General features: G+C 33.0%; 1 protein-coding gene across 2 annotated transcripts; it reads right to left on the bottom strand.

The window, feature by feature from the left end:
- Positions 1 to 3,375: 3,375 nt before the first annotated feature.
- On the bottom strand, positions 3,376 to 15,202 carry LOC109002387 (sugar transporter ERD6-like 15). 2 transcript variants are annotated; one of them, XM_018980108.2, is made up of 17 exons: positions 14,696 to 15,201; positions 11,140 to 11,202; positions 6,964 to 7,053; positions 6,817 to 6,876; positions 5,962 to 6,027; positions 5,801 to 5,866; positions 5,622 to 5,697; positions 5,436 to 5,500; positions 5,114 to 5,200; positions 4,820 to 4,904; positions 4,668 to 4,711; positions 4,506 to 4,568; positions 4,355 to 4,414; positions 4,194 to 4,247; positions 4,011 to 4,070; positions 3,812 to 3,926; positions 3,376 to 3,679 (listed from the first exon to the last, which is right to left on the bottom strand). In XM_018980108.2, the coding sequence occupies exons 1-17, from the start codon at positions 14,900 to 14,902 to the stop codon at positions 3,552 to 3,554; spliced, it is 1,389 nt and encodes a 462-aa protein (XP_018835653.2). In that variant the 5' UTR covers positions 14,903 to 15,201; the 3' UTR covers positions 3,376 to 3,551. The 2 variants fall into 2 exon arrangements, with proteins under 2 accessions (XP_018835653.2, XP_035551304.1); XM_035695411.1 differs by lacking the exon at positions 11,140 to 11,202 and having other exon boundaries at positions 14,696 to 15,202.
- Between the last annotated feature and the right edge of the window lie 1,972 nt (positions 15,203 to 17,174).

Here is a 17,174-nt window from a genome sequence, read left to right as displayed (position 1 = left end):
TTAGATCGAGATTGTGTTGTTGGTCATTAATACTTAGTGTATATTATTTTTATGAATAGGTGACGAGATTAATAGAGGTCAAATTCAACGCATAGATAATACGCTGCATGAGTCAAGTAAGCGGAATTCCTATACTAGATTTACATAAAAAGAAATGAACTGATATTGGTTTGTAAAAATATACATATTGTTTTAAAAGGAAAATGTGAAAAAACAACCTCAGTATATGTTTTGTATTTACTCATGAAATATGTGTGAAAGAGAAAAGAAATATTTTTGACATGAATAATGTAGATATGAGCAATATTTGATATGTTTCTGAAATGTACAAAAGAGCAAATATGATATCTATAAATTTTTGTACGTGTGATAAGAAAATGATTTGGATTTGTTTTTTATCGTATGGAAATGATATGAAAATGTTCAACACGTCGTTTGATATGATATGCATCTGAAAAACATTTGGCAGGACTTATTTGTTTTTACTTTGATTCTGATTCTGGTTTTGATATGATGATACTGGTTCACATGACATGATTGGTACCAACATGACATGATATGATATAAGTGCACCCACTTTGAAAATAAAGTGGTCTTTTATGTATTCTTTCAAGTGTACACACTCGGGACTCCAAAAATGAATAAAGAAAAATTTCACAATATGATATTACCTGGTTTGGCCACCGGGGATAACACAACCATACCATGAGGGTTAAACATGATATATGATATGTTATGATGACATGATATGACATGATATGATATGATAAGATGAAAATGTTCAGTTATGTTATGCCAAAGTTTTTTTTTTTTTTAATATGAACAGTTGTATTTTTTTTTTTAATATGAAAAGATTGAAAAGTCGCTTTGGTTTTCTGATAACACGTTATGAGATGTGCATAGGAAAATGAAATGTTTTATTTCTGCATGCCAAACTTTCTGAAAAGGCTCATGTTTACATATTAATATATGTTCTCTACTTACTGAATTGTTGATAACTCACCCATTATTATTACAATATTTTTCAGATGATATTGATAACCCAGCTGGGGGTCAGGAATAGAAATTGAAGCTTGGCTAATTATGGATAGAGAGTCGAGTAGTTAAGGGTATCAATGTTAATAGAAGGGTTTGATTTGAGTATTTGGAGTTCTTTATGTTATTTGAATCTATTGAAACTTACTAAATTATGAGTCCATTATGTTAAGATTATTGGAAGATTGTGGGGACATGGATTTATGTTAATTGATTTTCGCTTTGATGACTTTATTAAGGAATTTAATTATTAAGTTTAAAAAGATGAATTTATGTTTGTTTTGAAATATATGGAGATTTTATTTCAATTGGGAGACCTAATAGATAGTAATTCTCCGACCCACCCGGGACCGAGGTGTTATAATATCTCCTCTGGAACACACATCTAGAATCTAGATACCTACTTTTTGAATGCTTCTCAAAGGCTTCAGTAAAAATACTGCAAAACAGGCCAGAGCTCATCTCCTTTGTTACTATGAATCATAATAAAACCTAAGAAACGAAAGACTGCTCAAGGTTGTAGAATGGCAGTTCTTTGATATAAATTTACTTTGATGTCAGCTGCTTCTTGAGAAATATCAGCATCACTTCCCCTGAGTCGTCCTAGAGCAGTTTCAAACTCTTTCTCTTTACCAATTTTAGCCATCATGAAGTTGTATCGTCATTTCTTCTGATGGATGCTTCCTTTTGTGTTTGCTTTCAGATACAGAAGGAAAGTAAGGTACTAAGTCATCTATACATGTCATTTATGCAAGAGATTCACCACAAACATGACATTTGCACCAGAGTCTTTCAATTGAACTCACCAACCATATATCTAGGAGATTCTGGAATCAAGAATAAGCCTAGAAGTTGTACAAGACATGGAATAGCACCTGAAAATTTTCAAATCAGTAGAAATAGAATTGACACGCATAAATTTTCTTGGTAGACAAAACTAAGATGACGAACAACTCAAATCAAGTTACCGATTAAGGCCATCTAGATGAGCCAAGAAGTGATATTTTCAATGACATCAGTGAAATGCCACAATATGTTGTCAACTTTCAGACTGGGAATTTTCTTTGGGTTGTTTGAGGCAAAAGTGTAGTATTTGATAGTGCTTTGAATCCAAGATCTCATGTACCATGTCCATGAGCTCGATCATTAGACTGACCTTATAGTTCAGGTATTTTGCTGAACTGTTTTATATTTTTAATATGAGTAGTACTTATAATTTTATGCACAATATTACATGTATTAAGAAAAACTCATTTTATTAGTTTTTTCTTTTTTAATTTGGATTTTGAATTTCAAATTTTATAATTTTCAGCATATCTATAACTAACACGTCAGAATATATTGTTATGTGAGTAAAAATTGTAACTAAAAAGAGCGTTCTTCTTTTAATATATTCAACAAATAGTTATGCCACATATTTTTCTCTGAAATATTTTTTTCATAATTATGATTACTGAATATATGCATGTCGTGATAGTATGAAATCATTTTGTCACATTTGTTTTTATTATAGATATGCTTTTTCTTTCTCTGAAATGGCTGCTACGAAGACTTTTTCTTTTTATTATAGTGGGAGCATGATTGGGCTTGATTTGAAACTAATCTCTTATACAATATAAATTAGCGTAAAAATTAAGTTAGAAATCAATAACTAAGCATTGTGGTACAAGAGATGATTAAGAAGTTTAGTAAATTTTCGATCTTGTGACGTGTTTTAATTATTTTTGTTCTAATTTAGATTGATGCGAATAATTTGTTAAATGTGTGTGCAATTAAAAGCGCATAGGATAATAATTTTGTGATAACCAAGAAGAAAACCTAGAGATTGAGTATGCGACTTATATGGCGCATTATTATAAAAACCTCTAAAACTTCTTGAGTAGAATTGTATGTAATACACCCACTATAATTTTCATAGAAGTTGAAGGGATTAATTAACGTAATTAACTAACAATTTTCATACACCCATTATTTTACCTTTGAGAATCTTGTTGGTAATAATGTAAGTTGCATGTTTTTTGTAATGCAAAGATTAATTGTTCCCTTATTTGAGGTTGGACATTATAATCTTAAAGTAACTTAGTTTAACTCATTGATAAGCGCATACTCTCTTAAACTAGCTAGTATATCTTGCCAGTGAAGACATTATAATTACTGAATGTGCAATATAAGTGTTAAGGACATTCTTGACTGGCACAAAAGGTTTTTCAGTACATGATCTATTTGTGGTATTAGCACCAGTAGTGTTACTAAGTCTTATTTCTCTCACAAATAGGTCCTTACACCTTGGAGGTTTGTATGATAACTACGACAAAATCTGAATAATTAAATATGACTTAGTTAAATCTAAAAATCTTGGTCGTGGTTGCACGATGGAGCATATAAACTGGAAGATAAAACTGCGTAGCAGCTGAAAGCACACTTTGTGTTGAATTCATAAATAGTAGTTCACGATTACATCATAAAAATCCTTGGAATAATTTTTATCATTTTTCATGGCCCTTGATTAATGTTTCTCACTGCATTATATGAGTCATGAGTGATGCATGTATTTCTTCCAATGTTCGCCCTTTAGTCTCCGGCACTAGTTTTGCGATGAAAACAACCCCAAAACCACATATGCCCGCATATATGAAAAATGTTCCTGAAAAAAAAAAGAAGAAGCAATATTCCCCACAAAAAGATATTTATATGCACGATCAACAGTACTTGGCATAAGAACTCGTGCATGACACACTGGAATTAAGATAGAAGTGATCAGGAGATTGGCATTTACCTGCCGGGCTCCAGGAGAATGAATAGTTAAAAGTGTATGAAACAACCAAAGAACAAAACCAACTGACCAGATTGCAAAGGGTTCCAGCTGAACCCTTTACATTTATTGGAAATATCTGAAGAACAAAACAAACCATTAACAAGAATAAAAATAAAGATACATAATATTAACAAAATAAAGATATATAACATAAACCAACCTCTGACACCACAATCCATGGTATTCCACCCATGCCAAATGAGTAAGATCCCATATATACCTGGTGAAAACAAAGTGGTACTTTCACTGTCTTGCTCAATTGTTTAGTACTGATTGAATGAAAGGAGAGAGATATTGAAAAAATGACAAATAGAAATGTTGTTTGTCAAATAAATTTGCATACCAATACCCCTAACAGCGCCAAAATGGGACTTGCTTCTTTCCACCAGTCAAGTTCCTGATTATGGTGCATATATATGTATGTTCAAAACTCAAAACATACAATACTTTTATATCTTGATCACCTTCAAATTTCATGTTAATTAAGCTATATATATACGATACCTGCAAGAAGTAGGACAATCCAGTGAGGAAGCAGCCTAAGCATTGCCCAGTTGCAGAAGCCTGCATTAACATATTCGCATTTTAGTCAAAATTCTTTGGCCAAATTATAAGTTGAAAGAAAGCTGACAAGATTTTTGTCTAATAATCTAACCATCAACAGCGTTCGTCTTCCAAATTTATCTATCAGTGCTGCACTCGAAACAATTAAAGGAATCTGCAGAGGAAATGAAACTCCATTAATTTTAAAGAAACTCGCCAAACAGATCAATCCAATTACTATTTGAACTAAAAGGATCTTTATATAAAGATATACCTGAAGAACAGCCACCAGGATAAACCCCAGTGTACTAGAGATACCTATCATAGACAAACGAAAAAACAATTTTGATATGGGAGCATGCATGAGTACTTTTGTTCTTTCTTTCTTTATATTCTAAGAGGTAATAATATTGTCAATGCTTTTACCAGCTGAATCAAAAATTTCACTCATATAAAACATAAATCCATATAGCCCTCCTGATGCTTGCACTACCATAAGCCCAACTCCAACCTGTAAACAATTTGGAGTTATATCTAAAAATTCAACAAAAAATAATATTAGATACAGTTTTGGAATGCACAAATATTGTATAGTTCATTTGAAAAATAGATTTATTGCACACACTCTAAAATTGCAAATATAATTTCTTTCCAAACAAATAACGTTGCACAAAAGGAGAAACATATATATATATATATATATATATATTTACTGCTCACAATGAGTATATGAAGATATTTTCGCCGAAACAAGTTGAGGAGATTGTCGTCGGAGTTCTGTTGAAGACGCTGGTTTTCGATATAATCCTATAAAACAATAAAAAATTTAGGAACATTTGTTCATAAATTAATAATATAAAAGATCGAGCTTCAGTATGTACAAGTGAAGAATCAAGAGTCAACAAAGCATATATATATATATATATATATATAGGAACATTTATTCATAAATTAATAATATGTTTTATAAATTTGTAGTACATGAGAGCAATTAAATTAAAAATATTGTAAAAATTTCCAATTAATTTATAATTAAACTCACCAACCATCTTGGAGACTCTGGAATGAAAAATAGAGCAAGGAACAGTAAGAGACTCGGAATACAACCTGATCAAGATGAAAGATGTAAATATTAATGTTCGATCGATCGATGCTTTTTTTTTTATGGATCAAGTATTAATTAATTAATTAATTAATTGCTATATATCAACTCATGTAACAAATCTACCTATTATGGCCAAAGAACGCCAGGTGACGAAAGAACCGATTACAAACGTGAGAGAAGCACCATAACCAGTCATTGACTGCACATCATCAATCCAATCATTCAACATGCAATATTATATTTCCACAAATTATTTTTCAAATATATATATATATATATATATAAAGTTATAAATTAAATACCTGACTGATTGACATTAGTAGTCCTCTTACATTCGTTGGTGTTATTTCTGCAAGATATACAGGTCCCTGTAATTGACATCATGAGTGGGATGCCATTAATTAATCAATTAACTACTATGAAAGCAAAACCAGCTTAATTAATTACAACATTTGATACGTACCACATAACAAGTAAGCCCAAACCCAATTCCCAGCGACAGTCTTCCAAGGTCGAGCATCCAAGCCCCCTTTAATTCACAAACCATATTGATCAAGTACTGCACGTTATGATAAAAAATGTACATTGCCTTTTTTTTTTTTTTTAGTCAGTCGGAGAGGAGGGTCGAATCCAAGACCTCCATTAGGAGGTTTGAGTGTTATATATTTCATCAGACCATATGCTTTTGACAAAAACATTGCTGTTAATCATGTTGTTTTGACAGTTTTGTATTATAATTTTACATACATTAATAAAATTGGAAAGAAACATTATTATCTTTTTGGATGTAATAATCATATTTGTTTCCAATCTTATCATGTGCATCGATCTTAGACTATAAAAAGTCACATGAACTTGGTTTACACCAGCCTATAATTATCTTTTAAGTTTTAAGATATTGTGCCCATTAATTGTTAAAATATGACTGTATATTAAGATTATGTCACGACATTTTTTTATTTGTCTTAATATATAGTTAGATATTAAATCATGATCAGTAATTAAGTAATTAATTGAAATGCAAGATTTAAAAATTAGACATGATCATGTGCACGCTATAACTTTTCGTTTTCACTTGTTTCTTATCCAATAGAGTAATTTTATATACAACCGTGAAGTTTGTAACCGCCGCGTAATCGCTTTGAAAAAGAGTGGGATCCACAATTAAAAAATTAATTTTTTTCATATAAATCTCATATTTTATTTATTTTTTTTAAAATAATTACAACACGATTACACAATATACGTCTACCAAATCGAGTGGTAGACTCCTAGCTATGAGATCGATAAAGGAAAAAGAGTAGGTAGATTCCGAAACCTTAGCCAAAATAATGGCAAGCCAGCCCACGATGTAGAATATGTCCAAAACCCATAGCGTCTGCGATAAAATAAAAATGAAAATTTATGAGAACATTTATATATATATATATATATATATATATTTATATATATTTGAAGAACATACACGTCTACGACCAAAGAAATCTGTCATCCTCCCACATATTACGGCGCCAATCATTGCTCCAGCTGTCATTATTGAACCAAAAACCGAGTACTGCATTCACCACACATCCAAGCAATGAAAGTGATTAACTATATAGCAACAGTACTAATACAGAACTAATCATGCCTTTTGAATCAAACAATTTGCAAATAATACTAGTTACAATTATTGATTGTATAAGCGTCATACACTCATACACTCATTTTTTTAAAAAAAAAGTAAAGTTTATTATTAAAAAATTAATTTTTTTATGTAGATTCCATATTAACTCACTTTTTCTAAAAGGAGTGCACGACACTTGCGCAATCTATGACTGTATCTAGGATTACTCTAGAATATGCAAGCCTCACACACTTTTTTTGAAAAAAATAGAATCCATCGTGAAAGAGAAATATTATTTATAGTTTTAAGATATGCAAGTTTTATGTACTTCATTTGAAAAAAGTTTGTCAATTTAGAACTTACAGGAAAAATTATTTTTTTAGTGGTAGACTCAACTTTTTATTTAAAAAATGAGTGTGTGGGCCGGGCTTGCACACCCTACAAGTACTGTATCAGAAAAAAGTTGATTTGTTTTTATGAATGTGTGTAAACGATGTCTGACTACAAATCTTGTTGGAATGGTGGCTTGATTTCTTGTTGAAAATGCTATTCCAAAGACTTGGCTTGACTGTGACTTGACATCCGCTCGACAGTTCGCTCGAGTAAATATTTGCGAACTTTAGACAAAATATTCACTCGATGCGCACTTGACACTCAGCTCGGACAATTGTTCAAAAAACCTAATTTCTACATCGTTTTATATATATAAACGTATATTTTTGTCAGGAGAGACATGTGACTGCGGCCAAAAAGAGAGAGAACTCCTTATGTGATATTTGAGAGCTCATTGAGTGTATTGTGACTTTGAAATTGAGGATTGATTTGTGATAACTCTCTTATACTCCATTTTGTTAGTGAATTCCTTTGTAGATCGACTTCCCTATTGGACGTAGACTATCGTTTGAAGTCGAACCACTTAAATCTTGGTGTTTTTGTGCGATTGCTGATTTTTGTTTCTATTTTGACTCTGATTTGCTTCTGCTATTGCTTTCTATGCATCTAGCTCGTCTCTAGATCTCTATTCGACTCCAACAAACTGGTATTAGAGTGCCAAACTTTGTGGTAAATATCTATTCTTGAGATGGCTTCAGTGAAGTTTGATGTAGAGAAGTTCGATGGTCAAAATGGTTTAAGCTTGTGACACATTCAGATGAGGGCCTTGTTACGACAACAAGGGTTGGTGAAAGTTTTGGAGGAGTAGGTGTTGGATGAACCTTCTACATTAACAAAGGAATAGGAAGAGACACATAGTGCAATTTTATTATCTCTTTCTGACAGAGTTTTACGTGAAGGGGCCGAAGAAGAGACCGCCTCAGGTCTTTGGAGAAAATTGGAGAGTCTATATGTGAAGAAGTTACTCACCAACCGTTTGTATTTGAAGTAACGATTGTACACTCTCCGAATAAAGGAAGGTACTTCTATATCCGATCATCTAGATAGATTTAACAAAATTATTACGGATTTAAAGAATATTGATATTAAGCTTGAAGAAGAATATCAAGCTTTAATTTTGTTGTGTTTGTTGCCTATGTCGTTTGATACTTTGTGAACTCAATGTTGCATGGTAGAGATAGCATCTCATTGGTGGATGTAAAATCTGCTCTAAATTCTAAGGAGTTAAGAACAAACTTAGGTGTACAAGGCTCGAATAATCATGTCGATGGCTTATTTGTGAAATATTCTTCTGGTGGTTGATCTGGTGGAAGAGGTTCAGATCAAGGTGGGGGTAATTCCAGTGGCAACTCTAGATCTAAGAAGAAAAAAGTTAAATGTCATTATTGTTACAAATTTGGTCATTACAAGAATTAGTATCCTAGATTGAAAAAGGATGAAGCAAATTCCCTAATGTTGTTAGTGTTGTTGAGAATACTATCAACTCTGATGTTGTCCTAGCAGTCAACGGCTCTAGTGGCTGTTTTGGTGACAAGTGGATCGTAGATTCAACTTGTACGTTCCATATGCATCCCAAAAGAGATTAGTTCACTACCTATGAACCACTCAACGGTGATTCCGTTTTGGTTGGGAATGATATGGCTTGTGATATTGTTGGGATTAGTTGAGTCAAGATTAAGATGTATGATGGAACCATTAGAACTTTGTCTAACGTTCGGCATATTCCATCTTTGAAGAAAATTTTTATATCTTTCGGCATTCTTGACTCTTTTGGTTATCAGTATTTAGTTGAAGGTGCAGTCATTCGAATCTACAAGGGCTCTTTTGTGGTCATGACAGAGAAAAAGATAGATAGCCTTTATTTTTTTCTTTGCGAGACAGTGATTGGTGCAGCTGCATCTTCAAATGTTCTAGTTTCAGGTATTACTCGTTTATGACACTTGTGATTGGGCCATATGGATGAACAAGCATGGTCGTTTGTTAGTAGGCAGCTTTTGCTTTATGTGATTAGAAGACGGGGAAGCTTGACTTTTGTGTTGGTATTGTATTCTTGTGAAGCATTGTAGAATCAGGTTTACTGCAACTTTTTTTGTTTGTTTTGATCTTCGGGGTATATCTTGTGCAAGGTGGTGCCATGTTATCTGATCTTCAACGTACAAAGTTTACTGTACTTGTTTTCTTAAGCAGTGAGTGAAGTGTTTGATGTGTTCAAGCACTTGAAAATGCTAGTGATTTACAGAAAGGAAGGTAGAGCATTTTTTATACCGTACAATATCCACTCCACAAAAATGGAGTAACTGAACGGATGAATCAAACTCTTGAAGAGAGCCCGTAGCATACTTTTGGGTTTGCCAGGCTTGTCTATAGATTTGGGTGAAATGATCAACACAGTTTGCTATTGGGCAAACTGTTCTTCTTTCACAGCGTTTGTTGTCTTCCACAATAGCGTGTAGATCATGATATTGGAAAGAAACATGATTTTGATTTTGGCATTGCGCATAATGAGAGCAAGTCTATAGTTTCGTCATGTAGATAGAGGAGGCAATTTAGCCACCTTCGGGATATGCTCATGCAAACTTTGTGGTGTTTTTACTTTGGTAGATAATATTTATTGTAGCCTTCGTGTGTATTCGAAAGTTGTTGTTCAAGTAAGCAGTCTGTATCGTAGTGCGTTTGTCTTTGTGGGAAGAGATTGAGATTCTTTATTAAGACCAAGCCTTTGAATTGGTCAATTTATCTATGGAATTGAAAACTTTTTGGTGAAAATTAAGTTCTTCAAGGATAGACGTTGTTTTATATTTGAGATTTGTGGGGGAGTTTAATTTTTATTTTTATCTTTGTAGGCATTTTGAAGTCTTTGTTGTCGAATGGTGAAATTCGATTTGGTAAAATTCATTTTGTTCAGGCTTGATGGAATTCAAGCCAAGGTGGAGATTTTTTGGAGGTGACTTGATTTTTTGTTGAAAATGTCTTTCTAAAGACTTGGCTTGACTATGGCTCGACTCTGGCTCAACCTTGGCTCAAGCGAACTTTAGACAGATTGTTCGCTCGACACTCCGCTCGAACGAATATTCAAAGAACCTAATTCATGCGCCATTTAATTATAAACGTATTTTTGTAAGGATAAATGTGTGTGTGTGGCCAGAAAGGGAGAGAACTCTTTTTGTGATATTTGAGAGCTCATTGGGTGTATTGGGGTTTTTAAATTGAGGAGTGGTTTGTGATAACTCTCTTGTACTCCATTTTGTTAGTAAATTCCTTTGAAGATCGACCCTACCAATGGATATTAGCTATCGTTTAAAGCTGAACCATTTAAATCTTGGTGTCTTTGTGTAATTGCTGACTTTCGTTTCTGTTTTGACTCTTATTTGCTTCTACTATTACTTTTTCGGCACAATTTCGTCTTTAGATCTCCACTCGATCCCACTCGATCTATTGCAAGATTTGTGCACAACAGTATTGTACGTGCAACTTGAAATTCAAATAAAAAAAATGTAGTATCTTTTATAAAGGAACACCATCATATTAATTGGTTATAAAAGTAATTCTAAAATAGCTATAATATAATTATCATAATTAAAGTTATTAAAAGATAGAATTAATTTCTCATCCAAAATTAATATTACTTTAGTATTTACGTACCTCTGTCACAGTGAGACCTAAATCAGCTATGATTCCAGACTCAGCCGGTGATGTATATGATGCCTGCAAATTAATTAATCAAGCAACCATAAAACCTCCTAGTCAACTTCAAATATCTATACTGTAAGTCCTACGTTGCTTAAGAATACCTATAGTATTGCATTGATGTCCTATATAAAGATTAGTCTAGGAGGTCAAATCAATCCAAAATTTAATTCTAATGAGTTTAAGTTTTTTTTTTATATTTATAAATTTTAATTTATTATTTAAATTATATTATAATTTAGGTCTAAAAAAATATTTTTAGACCAAAAATTTTTTTTTTTAAACACAATATGATGCCTAGGCGGGAGGCGGGGCGGATGGGATTTTTTTCCCCCGCCCCCGCCCCCTACCCTGATTCCCAATCCCCACATGGTGTGGGGCAGGGTGCGGGGGAGGGTACCCGCCCGCCCCGCACCATGCGGGTATCACCCCTAATCTATAGTACTGATGATGCAGTACTCTCACTACTTCATTAATTCTGCAATGTTTTAAGAGTTTTGCTATTTATCATTTTCATGCATCACATTTATTTTTATTCTTTTTATTTATTTTAATTTTTTTTGTTTTACTTTTCTTAAACTAATTGAATTATTCTACTCATAATCCAAATATCACACATTTGGAAGAAAAAAAATAAAAAATAAAATAAAATAAGTGTAGTGCGTGGAGATGATGAATATAATTTTTCATATTTTAATTATTTCATCAACACTTTCTAACTCAAATATAGCATGTCCTCTCCCTTCGGGACTCCCTTCAGGAGCGTTTCATGAGTCATTAATATATAGGAGCTGTATATATCATGACAATCATTTGAATTACTACAGTATCACTAATTATATATTAACCTAGCTTCATTCCCTAAACCTTGAGCTTGCAATTTTAGAAACTTAGGCCTCGTTTGGCTACGTAGTTCAGTTGAGATGAGATGTTTTGTTAAAAGTTGAATAAAATATTATTATAATATAGTTTTTTTAATGTAATTTTTATTTTAAAATTTGAAAATGTTAAATTGTTTATTATATTTTGTGTGAAAGTTTAAAAAAGTTATAATGATTATATAAGATGAAATGATATGAAATAATTCAGTTTTGTGTAACCAAACTAACTTGAGTTTTTATGTTTTTTTAGTCTAACGTCAAATAGAGTAATGCTAAACAAAGTTATAATGGCTACGACCGTAGTTTGGGCTGCCACAACAAGTTGCAGTGGTCCACACCCCGAGTCAATTAGCAGATTGGCATACACCATTCCACTTCCTACGGTGCACCGCTAGACCTATCCGCTTCTCTCACGACAATTTCAATCATTCTTTTGACTCTCTTTTAAAGTTTTTTTTATCCTTTCCTCGCTATACTTGTTTGCTCTTAATTGGTACTTGTTTCCAATATAGAGAGTATGCTTAGTGGCGGAACCATCTTATGCCTAGGGGCCATAGCCACACCACCCACTTCCCTCTCTAAAAAAAAAAAAAAAACTTATAATTTGAAGTTCTTCCTATTTTTTTTTTCCTTAAAATTCTATCTACATAGAAATTATAACCCCTATGTGCTCTCCAAACTTTTTAAAAATCTGTATATATATATAAATGCCCCTCCTTCCAATTTTTTCCTATATGATCCAAAATTTTATTTAATTTTAAAATATCATGTATTTTATGTTGTGGCCCCTGCAAAATTAATTTTTTTGTCCCCTACAATTCTTTCAATTTTATGGGTAAGTTCTAAAAGAGCTTAAAACTAAAATTAAATTTGTGAGAATAACAAAATTATTAATATGAACCCTAAAATTCTTGATTATACGATACTAAACTTCTTAATATGAAATAAATATTAGAAGAATGTTTAAGGTTAACATTTTATATGAAATAGAGAAATAATATTTACAATATTAAGATGTACAAATCCCTCGCACTGCCTTTGAAATAAAAGTGAGTAAATCTAAGACTCACATAAAAAAATTATTTTTTTATTAGTAGATTCTACTTTTTTTTCAAAAATAAATATTATTCCATGAAAGATTGTTATAAGAAATCTAAAGGAGATGCTAAGTTGTATTTTTTAAGATTTTATTTCAAAGAAATCATATTTGCAGTCGTAGGGTATGAAAGCTTTGCGTACTACTTTTAAAAAAAGTAGGTAAATCTGAAACCCACGTAAAAAAATTATTTTTTAATAATAAACTCTACTTTCTTTTACAAATTGAGTGCGCAAGAGTTGCATACCTTAAGACTGTATCTATTATTACTCTTTATTTCAGCATATATATGACAAATTATAAATTTTTTCTTCTAAATGAAAGCTTTCTTTTAAAGATGTTTTTACCGAAATGTAACTTTTATATATAGTTATGCTTTTACGAAATAATGTGGAATTAAAATTAAGATTTATCTCTTTGTATTTTACATTAATGTTATACGTTCAAAAAATTGACCCCCCATATAAAGATGTTTGGTTATGCATGCCACTGGGTAAGAGCATTCTCATTGGATTAGCTAAAAGCTAAATCCAATGAGAATTTAGCTATTAGGTCAATAAATTGCTCATATTGAATTAGCTATATTCCAAATATTTGGAATATAGTTACAGTAATATCCAAACTAATTTCTAAATTTAGAACACACTATTCATTCATCAAATCCTTTTTATATTATTTATTTCTCTCTCCTTTTAATATTAATTATTTATCTCTCTATTTTAAATAACAATTGAAAAAATATAATTAGAATACAATTACAAATTAATATATAATATTATAAATAGTAAAATATGATAAAATAAAATAAATTTATAATTAAAAAAATTAAAAAATTTTCAAAATTATTAATTACTCATTACTATATAATGAATAAATAGATAATTCAATTTGAAAATTTGATGTGAATAGTCAAAATTAAATTCATCTTATATTATTTTATTGTCATATAATAAAAAAATGACTATTCCAATGTGGATATTTATAAAAATGGAATAGCTAAAAGTTAAATTCATCTTATATTCATAAAAAATGTACTTTAATTTAACCATTCCAATGAGAGTGCTCTAAGCTTGCTTTGAGTGGTCCAATTTCTTCAAAGTAACAAAATCAAATACACAAATCGGCTAATTAAAGCCAAGAGTACAATTTATTTATCATCATTTTATCATCTTACTGACATGGTATTAAATGATTTTATTATAATTTTATTTATCAAACAGTCAGTTAATGTTATATGATATAAGAATGAATAGTTTTTTCACCTCAAAAATTGTGCATCGCAGTTATATTTAGAAAAAATTTAAGATATAGTTTGCGTGTTTTAATTTATTTTTTTAATTAATGGGACCCGATATTATATATAATATGGACTGAATAAACCTTTTTCTATCCTTTTCAGACTTTTCAATCGAAACAAACCAAAAAAAGATGTAAGAAAAAAAAGAAAGAAAAAACAAACAACTACTTTTATATACATGATATATCGATGTCCATCTATAGAAATAAGACAATGAAAGACATGAGTACTACTTACTAGACAACCACCAGTGAAGGCAGCGCAGGCGGTCGCAAAGGTGCAAATAAAAAGAACAGCCGTCGATCTTGTTTTAACAGGAGCACCGGCACCGGCACTGTCGAGACCACCATGTTCTTGATCATTATCAATATTGCTAATCCTTAAACGAGCAGAGCACTCTGCTTCAATCAGAGGCAACTTCGCCACCGCCTGCTCTTCCTCCATATATATTGGGTACTGTGTTTTACTTGGTGCAGAAAGGCGGCATGCAGCAGCAGCAGCAGTAGCTAGCTAGGCGAGGAAGGCAAAGCCAAAACACATGCACAGAACAAAACACATGACCATGAAATAGGTTGCTTAATTGCGTGTGTGTGGGAGTGAGAGATCGGGATTTAGAGGCCTCCAATGATCAGTCGGTAAGAAGGGTCCCACTGATCCCTTCCATAATAAAACAACCTACCCTCTAAGACAATACCAGAGGTGCATGGCCGGATAGAACACGCGGACTAAAGCCGAACTCGATGTTCAGCGGTACAAAAGGCACACACAAACGTGCACTCAAAGAACAATTCTTGCCACGGGGGGAGAAAGACCATGAAATAGGTTGCTTAATTGCGTGTGTGTGGGAGGGAGAGATCCGGATTTAGACGCCACCAATGATCAGTCAGTAACAAGGGTCCCACTGATCCCTTCCATTATAAAACAGCCTACCCTCTAAGACAATAGTACCAGAGGTGCATGGCAGGATAGAACCCACAGACTAAAGCCGAACTCGATGTTTAGAGGTACAAAAGACACACACAAACGTGCACGCAAAGAACAATTCTTGCCAAGGGGGGAGGAATTAAGACCATGAAATAGGTTGCCTAACTGCGTGTGTGTGTGGGAGTGAGAGATCCGGATTTACAGGCCACCAATGATCAGTCAGTAACAAGGATCCTACTTATCCATGTTAGAAGAAGAAGAATTCATGAAAAACTTCTCTGATTCTCATTGAAGGAATTGAAGTGTATTTATACACGAATGTGAGAAAATAAAAAATAAAATTAATTTACAATAACTGGAGACAAATTCCTAACAACTTCTTCTGCTGTTTTCTTCCAGAAGATGTTCTGCTGTTGGTTGTAATGACGCTAGTGAGTGGCCTCACTGACCTGCTTTGGTTGTACTACACGTTTTGCCTTCCAGCTATTTGTCTAAAGGTAAAATTGGGTCTGTTATTCTGATATGCCCCCTCGAGTTCAATGGAATTTCTACTACATTGAGACTCGTTTGAAGATGCTGAAAGTTATCCGCAACTAGCGATTTTGTCAAAACGTTCGCTATTTAATCATGAGAGTTGCAGAAAGAGACTTGTCAAGACTTGGCTGCTACACAGTCCCTAATGAAATGGAAATTAATATCCATATGTTTCGTGTTGGAGTGAAAAACTGGGTTGACTGAGAGGTAGGTGGCTCCCAAGTTGTCGCACCACAGAGTAGGAGCTTGCGAAAGGGAAACACCAAGGTCTCGAAGCATGGTCTGAAGCTAGATAGTTTCGGCAGCCGTTGAAGCAATGGACTTGTACTCAGCTTCTGTAGAGGATCGTGCAACCGTGCTCTGCTTCTTGGAGCTCCAAGAGATCAGATGAGAACCCAGATAAATACAAAAGCCACCAGCCGATCTCCTGTCATCATGACAGCCTCCCCAGTCGGCATCACTGTAAGTTTGAAGATGGAGGCCACATTGAGGTTTGAACAACAACCCAAAATTGATAGTTTCTTTGAGATATCGAAGCACCCTTTTGACAGCACTCCAGTGAGAAGTTTTTGGTGAGTGCATGAACTGACAGATCTTATTCACTACAAAAGAGATATCTGGTCTTGTTAGAGATAAATACTAGAGGCCACCAACTATACTACGGTATAGAGTTGCATCTTCAAATTCAGGAGAATCGTGTTTTGACAACTTAAGGTAGGCAGTCATTGGAGATGAAATAGGTTTAGCAAAGAGCATGTGACTTCTGGAGAGTAAAGCTTTGATGTACTGCCGTTGTGATAGAATTAACCCAATTTGAGTATGATCAACTTCAACACCAAAGAAATAGAAAAGACGCCTAAATCCTTCATGGGAAAAGCATGGCCCAAGTCATGAATGAGGCTATCAATGGCAGATTGTTGAGACGTTGTGATGACTATGTCATCTACACACACAAGAAAATAAATGTGTATGTTAGAATGTTGTAAAATAAAAAGTGAAGGGTCTGCTTTTGAGGAGTTGAAGCCATAGTCTAGTAGCCATGAAGACAATTGAGCAAACCATGCCCTTGGGGCTTGTTTGAGCCCGTAGATGGCTTTTTGTAATTTACAAATGTAGTTCGAATGCACGGGATCCACAAAACCCTAAGTTTGCTGCATATAAACTTCATCAGACAAATTACCATGTAAAAAGGCATTTTGAATATCAAGTTACCTTAATGGCCAAGCACGAGTAACAACAATTGAGATTATTAATTCGA

This window comes from Juglans regia, chromosome 11, assembly GCF_001411555.2.
Source record: "Juglans regia cultivar Chandler chromosome 11, Walnut 2.0, whole genome shotgun sequence".
Classification (NCBI taxonomy): Eukaryota; Viridiplantae; Streptophyta; class Magnoliopsida; order Fagales; family Juglandaceae; genus Juglans; species Juglans regia.
This window is presented reverse-complemented; position numbering and strand designations above follow the sequence as displayed.